The sequence below is a fragment of the Vitis vinifera genome, chromosome 17 (genome assembly GCF_030704535.1).
Source record: "Vitis vinifera cultivar Pinot Noir 40024 chromosome 17, ASM3070453v1".
Taxonomy (NCBI): domain Eukaryota; kingdom Viridiplantae; phylum Streptophyta; class Magnoliopsida; order Vitales; family Vitaceae; genus Vitis; species Vitis vinifera.
Genome location: NC_081821.1, coordinates 14,603,370 through 14,614,481, shown reverse-complemented (window position 1 = coordinate 14,614,481; position 11,112 = coordinate 14,603,370). Strand labels below are relative to the sequence as shown.

At 35.4% G+C, this 11,112-nt stretch overlaps 1 protein-coding gene across 1 annotated transcript; it reads left to right on the top strand.

Annotated features, from left to right (window-relative positions):
- Positions 1 to 2,901: 2,901 nt before the first annotated feature.
- LOC100260795 (calmodulin-like) lies at positions 2,902 to 10,446 on the top strand. The gene is made up of 4 exons (XM_010647464.2): positions 2,902 to 3,200; positions 6,749 to 6,906; positions 9,777 to 9,857; positions 10,054 to 10,446. The coding sequence occupies exons 1-4, from the start codon at positions 3,125 to 3,127 to the stop codon at positions 10,186 to 10,188; spliced, it is 450 nt and encodes a 149-aa protein (XP_010645766.1). The 5' UTR covers positions 2,902 to 3,124; the 3' UTR covers positions 10,189 to 10,446.
- The last annotated feature ends 666 nt before the right edge of the window (positions 10,447 to 11,112 follow it).

Genomic DNA, 11,112 nt, shown 5'->3' with positions numbered 1-11,112 from the left:
AAAAATAAGAGGTGACTCCAAGTTAGTTTTTAATTAATAAAAATCATTTTTAAAAAAAAATAAAAACCGAACTCGCCATCAAGTGGAAAATGCATGAGCTGAAATGCGGGATCCACAGTAATATTAAAAGTTTTCTTCAAAAAAAAAAAACATATATTTTTTGGGATAAATTTGTCTCTAATGTTGAGTTTTTACAACAAAATAACTTTATGTCTTGTATTTTTTTTTTCCTTTAATTATTGGTATCAACTTTTTTTAGGACAAAATAATTTTGTCTCTTCTTTTTGGGATGAAACTAGGTCTTTATCTCTCAAACTATTTTGTACCACAAAATATTGCGTTGTTGAAAATTATTATATAGTCACAAAATATTTAGTGCTATTTTATGTATGGTTAAAATGAATGTTTTTATAATCGGACCAGTCATTAAACCGAAAAAGTTACCGGTTCAAGGTTCACTAATTGGACCGACGGTCAAACCGCATTCAAACCAGTGATGTCATAAATATATATTTTATTATTTTATATATTACAAAAAATTAATAAATTCTCTTCATGTGCATCAATTAGACAACAATCAGAAAATTTCAGCCTATGTTTGCTACTATTGATTCGGCAAGACATTCCGGGAATAAACAAACATATCATAACACCCAATGGACCTTCAAAATTCAAACTATAATTTTACATGTAAAATTTTGGCTGTACACATTTTCCAATCACATTGGACCGGGCTCTCTCTGACGACATCTCCGATCCGATCCAACAAATTTTCAACATCTCTTTCATTTCTTGTCAGGTACAGCAAAGAACAAATTTAGAGGATCCCAGACCGTAGACAAAAGTGAAAGAATAAAAAAAATCTTTAAAAAAAAAAAACACAACTCCTGATCACTAAAAGAAAATTCAGAAAATTGACAAAATGGGGCAATCTTTAGTCTCCACCCAATACAAGAACTTGCAGAAGAAAAAAAATTATCGGTTCAGAAATCGGGTTAGATTTGAAGAGATCGGAAAACAACAGAAAAAAAAGAAGAAGAATTAGATTGGGAAGATTGAAAAAGAAAGAAAAGAAGAAAGATTAAAAGAGTGAATTGGTAGTGTGGGTTGGGTTGAGCCCGCGCAGCCATCACTGTCAATGATGCTCAGGCGGTGGGCAGTCTTCATCGCAGAGGGAAAAGGACGCAAGGAGGGAGAGAGAGCTGCCAGCAACCCCTTTACAAGGGGTGGGTGACTCGCTCGCTCAAAGCCCATCAACCCTCCGCTCTGATAAGATCAAGTAGTGTGGCCGCCTGGAGAGAGGGGGGGGGGGGGTTTCCAATGCCGACAGGAGCTGTCTGGGGGCGGGGTACCAGCCGGGCCGGGAGGGGGGTGGGAAGTTTTCCAACACCGATGGGAGCTGTGGGTGTCGCGGGGCGCCAGTGGGATGGATTTTCAGATTTTCTTATATAAGACTCCAAAACGGCGTCGTTTTGATGTTTTTTTTTTTAAAAAAAAAAATATTTTGGGTGAGGGGGGGGGAGAAGTTTTCCAACACCGATGGGAGCTGTGGGTGTCGCGGGGCGCCAGTGGGATGGATTTTCAGATTTTCTTATATAAGACTCCGCGTCGTTTTGATGTTTTTTTTTTAAAAAAAAAAAATATTTTGGGTGAGGGGGGGGGGGGGAGAAGTTTTCCAACACCGATGGGAGCTGTGGGTGTCGCGGGGCGCCAGTGGGATGGATTTTCAGATTTTCTTATATAAGACTCCAAAACGGCATCGTTTTGATGCCAGAAGCATCTAAACGAAGTTTTGATGTTGTTTTTTTTTAAAAAAAGAAAATTTTAAAATCAATTTAACTGACTAGTTCGTCGGTTCACCGATTGGACCTCCGGTCTAAGTGGTCCGATCCCGATTCAATCCCAATCCGGTCCAATTGACCGGACCAGAACGGTGACCAGTCGGATCAACTGGTTCGGCCCAATCCGATTTTTAAAACATTGATTAAAATATTCAACATAATTTTCTAAAAAAAAATATTAAATTTTTGTCTCCCAAAATGCCTTTTAGAGGCAAAATTATATTCATGGCAAAAGAATTTATAGCGAAAAGTAAAATTTCTTGTGGTATATAAAACCTTTTTCTCTTGTGAAACTTTTTCCCAGTCCTATTGTGAAACCTTTTTCCTTTTTATTTTTATTTTTAAATCCTTGCATTGAAAGAGATTACTTTATTTATGAGTGGAAACGGAATATTTGATTGATTATTCCATTCAAGAAATTTGACTAATTGATTTTAGTTATTTGTCTCATTCATTTAAAAAATTTGTCAATAATAGAATATTTCTTTATAATTGCTCTAATTATTTTATTTTATAAAACTTAATTTTGTAAACTTTCAAATTTTTTTATATATGACATTTTGAATTACATGCCATATGTTGAATGTATTTGACCCATTACTTATGAAACCTGAATTTATCGAGTCTATTGAGTCTGAAGTCACAGTTTTATGATAAATTTTGTGATAATTTATTCCATCAATTTTTTTATATTTATAATCATTTTTTAAAAACTTATTCTAAAAATAGGTTTAGAACATATTTAATGTTTTTCAATTATTATTTTTAACAATAACCCGAAATATAGAAAATACTTTGCAAACTTAAGGGTAATCTTTCATGAAGAATAAATGGAGAAAAATATTTTTTATATTTAGGTTTTTAAACAAAATTTTATTATTTAAATAAATAAAAATTTATTCTTAAAAACTATTTTAAGAAAATTATTTTAAAAAATAGGCTGTCAACACTTATATTTTTTTATTTATACAGTAAGTCAATATTAATTTTCGAAAAGTCATCATACAGCGAGTCAAGATCAGACATATATAGTATTAAAGACGGTGGGGAGGTGTATTGAAGACTTAGAAGGGCGGTGGACCGTGGGAATAAGATAAAGAAAAGGCCAGTGGGTCCCCAGAGAAAAATACTAAAGAGGTAGGGGCTAGGGGCAGAGTTGGTGGGGCCCAGTCACCGCGAGTTGTACGAGGCTTACAAATTTCTTCTCTCCATTTGTATTTGGTTTGAGCAGAAGCAGAGGAAAAAGAGAGGAAGAGAGAGGAAGGAAGAAAGAAGGGGGAAGCATGGCAGAACAGCTTACGGAAGAGCAGATCGCTGAGTTCAAGGAAGCTTTCAGCCTCTTCGACAAGGACGGCGATGGTATTTTTGTTTTCTTTTTTCTTTTTTTCCTTCTTTTCATTGTTTTATACATATGTTTTATAGGGTTTTATTTTTGGTCTTCATTTTGAATCTACCATAGATCTGTTGTTTGATGGTGAAGATGATATTTATGATGATCGTTTTAGGAAACCCATGCGAACCCGGATCCTCTTTTGTCTGTTTTCTTGGACTATGATGCTTCTTTGGGAGTTTTTTTTTCTCTTTCAATTGCTTTTTCTCCGTTAAATTCATTTCTGTGGTGTTGTTAGCGCAGATTTGAAACTAAGGAGGGACAAAAAACATGGTTTTCAAAGTTGAATCTGGATTGGTCTAGTTTGACACTTCCAGGGCTTTTCATAGTTAGGGCTTTTTGGTAGCTGAAATGAGAATTGTTTTATGTTTTTGAAAATAGATAAATTGAAACTAATATACAGAATTATGTTTCGTAGGATGTTTCTGAAAATTGTTGTAGAAAACATTCCTAGAAATGGGTGGTTTTAGGAAATGCCAGTGTGTTTTTCCTTTAATTTTTTTTATTTTTTATTTTAAAATTTTTTTTTGGTGTTTTAGAAAAAACCTGAACGCTTTAAACAATTGGAAATAACCCAAAGACGAAGGCGTTCTTTGTTTCCATTCTTGAAAAAGGAGAACATTTTTTCAACTATTCATGGGTTTATTTGGTTGGTTTGATGGTTCTCAATGAATGTTTTAGATGACCATTGCTGGTTCTTATTAAGAGTGTCTTGTTGCCATGAGGGTATGCTGTTTGGATTATGTAATTTATTCTGTGCCATGGAGCTTGGGTATTCCGGCAGCATAATTGGAAAATGAAAACTGGACAGAAGATGTGTTTATGCATTGAGCTTTATGGATTAGAGGTACCCACCTCACACCTACTAGATTGTCGTTATTGTATCTACTTTACCAAGGAATTGGGCTGTTAAGATGCTTCTGGAATGTTGATTTTGTTTTGCTTATTTGTTCCCTGAGGCAGTTTGCTGGTAGTGACCTTGTAAACATATAGGAATGTGGTAAAGTCTCATTTCCCCATGTTTGACATTTTGCTTCTGTGAAGGATATTAGCCAGTGTTGAAGTGAAATTGGAAAAGGGTTTTTGTTTTGTTTTATTTTATTTTATTTTGTTTATTTATTTATTTTTCATTTTGGGTGTGAGTTGTGGTTAATTCCTTATCTATGACTCAGACACAAGCTAAGGACTTAAACCTTTTGGTTGGTAGTCTTTTGCTAGAATAGACCATTCTTTATTGCATTTCATTTTTATTTTTGTTTTTTTGGAAATTATTCTAAAATCTATGATTCAAAGGTACCTTATTTCCTTTAGCAGTTAACATTAGAAATAAGATTACTTTATCAGCATGGAAGAAGTTTGCATCTGATATTCAGATTTGAGAGTATGTTTAGAACCTTTTATTTAAAGCTTTTCGCCTGATGAATTTTGTGACTTTTGGCTTTCAGAGTGTAAGTTGTTTTTCATATGCATTACACTTTTCTGTAAAATGGATTATGAGACTCAAATCTTTATGCTAAGCAAGGTATATTTCAAATTCTCTTTTTTCATGTTGCATTCTTCTTGCTTCTTGGTTTGGAGAAAGATATAATGAGGCTGAATTACAGGAGTAGAATATTTATGCTACAAAATGCACATAAAATCCTTATCATTTACGGCAGAATGCTGTTGCCTTCAACTTTGCCTTTGACAATACTGTTCTATGAACCATTGTTTTTGGGTTCCTTGCAGACGTATTTTCTTTAAAGCATCCTGAGCTCTTCCATTTTTTGTTTGAATTGTTTTTATTTTTATTATTGCCTTGTGGTGGAGCTATGTAATGGCTGAAGATGTCCTATACAAGCTCCTTGTTTTCAGGCCTTTCCATTTGAAAATAAATCACTGGTGTTCTGATGTTGCTGATTTCTATCCTCTTCTCATCAAAAGTGAGACATTAAGAGAATAGAACCATGGAATCTTTCTAAGTTTTGATATTAGTACTTTCCTGCACTCCAGTTGAAGCTTTTTTTAAGCAGCTTCTTACTTTTTAAGATATCCTTCTGGAAATCCCGTGGGAGTTTAGTGTTTTTTATTTTTTTATTTTTTATTTTTTTTTATGATGATTCCAGAATATTGGAAACATTTGGCTTTTAAACTTTTGCTCATGCTTAATTCCATCCAGTTTCAGCAATAAGAGATGGTTTTGTATTTGCTTCCACTATCAATCTGAGCCCTCCAACCTGTCAAGCAACAGCTGCAGTTTGGCTACCAGTCTGGCTGTTTTTCTTCTTTTTGCCTTCCTTATCCACACTATTGACGTTTTCAATCTTGGGGCATAATGCCTATGTTGAAAAGTTGTTTGTCAGGATGGCCTCTGTAACATCCTTGATTAGCGTGCCTCCTTCCAGCAGGATGATGTTTTGGAGTCTTCTTTTCTTAAATTTAGTTTAGTGAGGTTAACTGTTGGCTTGACGGTTTGATGTTTGACTTCCCTAAAACATTTTTGTCCATATTTACTAAAGTGTTGTGGATAATGTTTTTTTTCTAAGCTGAAAGTTTAGTTTCTTGTGATTCACCTTTTGATCACACTTTCCTTGATATTCTGCTAGAATATTTTCTAAAGTATGGCCTTATCCTGAGTCTATTTTTCCAATTTGTGTGACTTCTGTTTGGCACCCCCTACTGAAGTGAAGACCCTAGATTGCTTAAGAATGGATTGTGAATAGAGTGGATTCTAGGGGTCTACTCGATTGAGATTGTTTTGGGCTTCAAAAACTACAAAGTATGGAACCATTACTGATAATGGTTGAGAGTCTGTTTTTGTATGCTTTGCATTCCATTAAGAATTTCTCATGGAAAAGCTGTTGACCTGGTCATAGGCTGTAGATGTGTATACTTACAGAGAAATTATATGGAATACTAGAACTTCTTCAACTCAAAGAAGTTCACTTACTCAAAGAACTTCTGTAAGTATAGACATCCACAAGTGATGGTGAACTTATAATTCCACAAGTCATATGACGGTGAACTTATAATTTCACTTGTGGAATCCTTCTAAAGCACTATCTTTTCCCCTTTTGGTGTTACCACTTCCTGCATATGCTAGAACCTTCTCATTAAGAGAGCCTAGCTTGAGTTTGTATGATCCATAGTTGTTAAGGACCCATGATACATGATACAAGAAGGTTAATTTTTTTTTTTTTTTTTTTTTTTTTTGTGTAAACCGATATCTATAACTTGTACCATATAGATGCTACAAAGTACATCAGAAGTAGACAGTAGTTCTGGATTATCATCTTTTATCCTATGCAATATTATCTTTCTTAAAAGATGGAAAGGGAAAAGAATATCCCTGTTAGTATGGTTATACAAATTTGTATTTGTTTTTGGTTGTTTGCTGGCCTGGACTAGCATATTATGTTCTGTTATGTCTTGTACTTGTGCTTAATCTATCCCTTTGCTTTAAAACTGCTTACTCAGAATTCATATTGTGCTAAAAGAAAAAATAAATACCTTCCTAATGTATGCTATGATTGTATAGGCTGCATCACAACCAAAGAGTTGGGGACAGTAATGAGATCTCTGGGACAGAATCCCACTGAAGCTGAACTGCAAGATATGATCAATGAAGTTGATGCTGATCAAAATGGCACCATTGATTTCCCTGAGTTCTTGAATTTGATGGCACGCAAAATGAAGGTGAGTACATTTTTTTCATTCATCACAGGCCTGGTGTTGGCCATGCAAAAGTGAGGCCTGCCGGGATATTGTTTGCCACTTTATTTGTGGACCTTCTTGGGCATGAGGCTTCATTGCTGAACTTGTGGTTTTTCATCACTTTCTGTTCAAGTGCTGAACGTATGCTTGTTCTAGTACTAGCTGTTCAAGTCTTGAATTGTTCTTGTTTTGAACTCGGTTTTAAGCGCTAAATATCTCCTTGTTCTGAACTTGCTAGCCTATTGTTGACCCTATAATTGGTCAAAAGTCAATTTTTTCAACTGCTGCAGTAACCATTTTAGGCTCCATTTTAATTTTTTATTTTTTATTTTTTCCTTAAGCTTTTTTGGTTTCCCCAAAATTGGACTATTGGACATTTGGACTGTTGAACACCCTATTATTTGCTGCCTGCAAGTGTTGTGGGCAGTGTGGATGTTGTCCTACATTTACTATGGAAACTAAAAATTTCTGTCAAAGCAATAAATTATTAGGTGAAAAAAAAAAGTCATGCACTTTTGAGAAATTCTTTATGGCTTCCCTATTTTATTTCATCCATTTCCGTGTTATTTCTCTTCTGTGTTACCATCTGCCATGTTTATATATTTCAGCATTTCCTTACCCATTATATCTAATAAAGTTTTATGTTTGGGGGCTAATCTCATGCAGTGAATTGAGACATCAATACACTATGTCTCAATTTCACATAGCAAGGTTTTTTCTTTTGTCTAAATGTCATTTCCATTGAGTAATTAGCATGAAATTTGTGTGAAATTTCCGACTGAAAGATGCATTGCCTTTTTGTCTTAATTTCTTTCTTTGCTTATGTGTGTAATATACACGTGCTTCCACATGTAATTGCTTGTATCCACACATGTGAGAAAGGGTTATTATCAGAACTGTTTTGGTGCTTCAGTGGTTTTTTTGGTGAAAAAATCCCGTCCTTAGTCTCTTTCCACAGCACTCTTATCTTCCAAATTAGGATTAAGCCTCCTTCCTTGTATTGTCACAAGTAACCTCTCCACCTCCTCCACCTCCTCCACCTCCCAATCATTGAAGGGCCTAGAGAATCTAGGACTCCAACCCCCTTCCTCGCCTGTTGAGTCCCACAACTCCACTAACCAAGCCTCTTTAGAAGCCGCTAAGGCGTACAAAGAGGGGAAAGAATCATAAAGAGCAATGTTCCCACACCATTTGTCTTTCCAAAATTTCACTCTTTTATCATCCCCCACAGAAAATACGACTTTTTTTTTTTTTTTTGCAAAAGAGATCCTTCCTTCCTAATTTCCTTCCAAAATCCCACACCAAACCCCTCCCTCACTTCCCTAGTACACCACCCCCCTTCTTCCTCCCAAACTTCCTACTAATAACATGCTTCCAAAGAGTCCCTTTCATTCGCAAAGCGTCTGTTCCACTTATATAAAAGAGCCCTATAGAGAGTAGAAAGACGTCTAACTCCCAAACCACCCTTCCTTTTGTCTGAATAGACGGTATCCCACTTTACAAGATGAGGCTTACTCTCCAAAACACTCCCTCCTCATAAAAAATTCCTTTGAATTTGCTCTAATCTTAATCTAATCACTCTTGGAATATGCAATAAAGACATAAAGTAGATGGGCATACTAGACAAAGTACTGCGAATTAGAGTGATTCTCCCTCCTTTAGAGATAAATTGCCTCTTCCATATGGCAAACCTTTTCTGAAATATCTCCTTCACCTCATCCCAAACAGCCACGGACTTGTGTTGTGCACCCAATGGAAACCCCAAGTAAGTAGTTGAGAGCCTCCTCACTTCACAACCAAACTCAAGAGCCAAAGCCTCCAGATTCTCTACTCTCCTTACCGACAAAATTTCACTCTTATCCAAATTGATTCTCAAACCTGAAATGACTTCAAACCACATCAACAATTAGCTCAAATAAGCCATCTGATCTTGGAAAGCCTCGCAAAAGACTAGCCTCGCAAAAGACTAGCCTATCGTCAGCGAACAACAAATGAGTGACCAGAACCCCATCACCACTTCTACCATTTATCTTGCAGCCTGATAAATACCCCTCCTCTCTGCTCTTCTATCATCACTCCCTCTGTAGCACGTCTCAACTCCATCCAACAAACTACTAAGGCTTGCATCCCCAAATGCACCCTCTCAATTTCCCTCCTACGTTGTCAACCAAAAGCTCAAAAGATTTGGACTCCACAACAAACCATCTTCTTCCACCCCTAGGGCCTTTCTTCATCTCCTTCATTGTTAGTGTATCCTTTTATGAACTTCTCTACTATCAATTAAGATTAGAATATTAGTTTTTGGTCTTGGACTAAGTTGTATATAGATGATGATGGACCTTTACCTTTAATCAACTTCCTTGATTGGTTGGGTTCTAGGTGAGGACGAGTGTGATTTTTTGTATCCCCTCTTATTTTTTATTTTATTTTTTTGTTGTTGCCTTTTGGTGCCTACTGTATGCCTTGGGTTGACCATTGGGCAGCCTTTTTCCTCATTTATATATTTTTACTTCTGCTTTTACCGATTAAAAGAAAATAAAAATAAAAATTAGTAAGGTACCTTGGTTCGATAGTGAATTTGTAATTAGTAGCTTCAAGTCCCACATGAAGCTATTGAATGACATTAAATTGGCAAGTCTTGCAAGTGACATGTTAATATGACCATTGTTACTCTGATTGAAATAAAAAATAAAAAAAAGGTTTTTACATTATGGACTGCTTGTCTACAGGGAATAGCTTCCAGTCTTATAATCACTTTAGGCAGCACAAGAATTTGTTTTTCCATGTTGTTACCTTTGAAATTTATAAAGGTGTATACATTTTTATCATTCTTTTTTTTTTGGCCTCTGAAGGATACTGACTCTGAAGAGGAACTCAAAGAAGCTTTCAAGGTCTTCGACAAAGATCAAAATGGCTTTATTTCTGCTGCAGAGGTAGCTTCTTAGTCTGCTTCTCTTTTCTATTTTAGTTTCAATTATTTGATAAAATGAGATACACAGTTCAAATCCAAGTATTAAATCTCAGGTCTACCATCTGATCTGCTTCAGAAATATAAAATATGCTCTAAGCAGTTATTTATGGCTCTACAAATTTGTTTTGTTCTCAATGTTAATGATTCTCATCTTGCAGCTTCGGCATGTGATGACAAATCTCGGTGAGAAGTTGACTGATGAAGAGGTGGATGAGATGATTCGAGAAGCGGATGTAGATGGTGATGGGCAAGTGAATTATGAGGAGTTTGTGAGGATGATGCTTGCCAAGTGATGGACCATTGTCTTGTTGTCTATCTTGTTGGGGATAGAAAACCGTGCATAAATCATAAAAATTTGGTTTTAGCTTCGCCTTCCTACTTAATCAAGATGCTAGAAGGGTTTTTTCCTTTACTTTTTCATTTTTCTTTCCCTTTATTCTGCTCTGTTGATTAGTCTTTAGCATGTGAAACTAGTATGCTTATTTGGTTTCTTCAAAGTTTGTTGTCTTGGATGTTGATGGTAATATATTTCAGACTCCATGGTTTGTTGATGATCCTTCTTGAAAGAGAGGTGATTTCTCGAGGGGTTAGGGTTTGGTTCTCTTTGATAAAAACAATGACATAGTGCATAATCTGTTCCAATTGGGGAATTTACAAGTGAATTGTGTTTGTTCTGACAACTTATCACCATGTTTTTGGTAGGGAAAGAGAGTAGAGCTAGATTTGGACCCTGGAACAGGGAATGAAATGAGAGACCCAATCCATTATTCATTCCAGTACAATGGGAATGTGACAACATTAACACTCATGAAAAGCCTACCTTGGATTGCATTGCCATTCCTATTCCTATTTTCATTCCAGACTCCTGACAGGAAACGGATGGATAGTAGATCGTAAATGTTTGGGTGTTTCTCATTACGCTGAGAGGTTGCATAAGAACGGTTGTTTTTGCGAAAATATATTTTAGATAATATGATTAAAAAAAATTTAGTAGAAAAAATGAATTTGGTTTTTAGCTTAGTTTTGGAAGCCACATTTGAAGTTTATAAGGGTTTGTTTGGTAACGGTTTTCAGGAAAAAAAAAAAGAAAAAGAAAAAAAGAAAAAGAAAACACGTTAAATAATAAAAATTATTTTCTGTTTTTTGCTTTGAAATATAGTAAATGTAGCATTTTTTAAAAACATCTTTTAGTTATTTTTATTTGTTTTTTAAGGGAT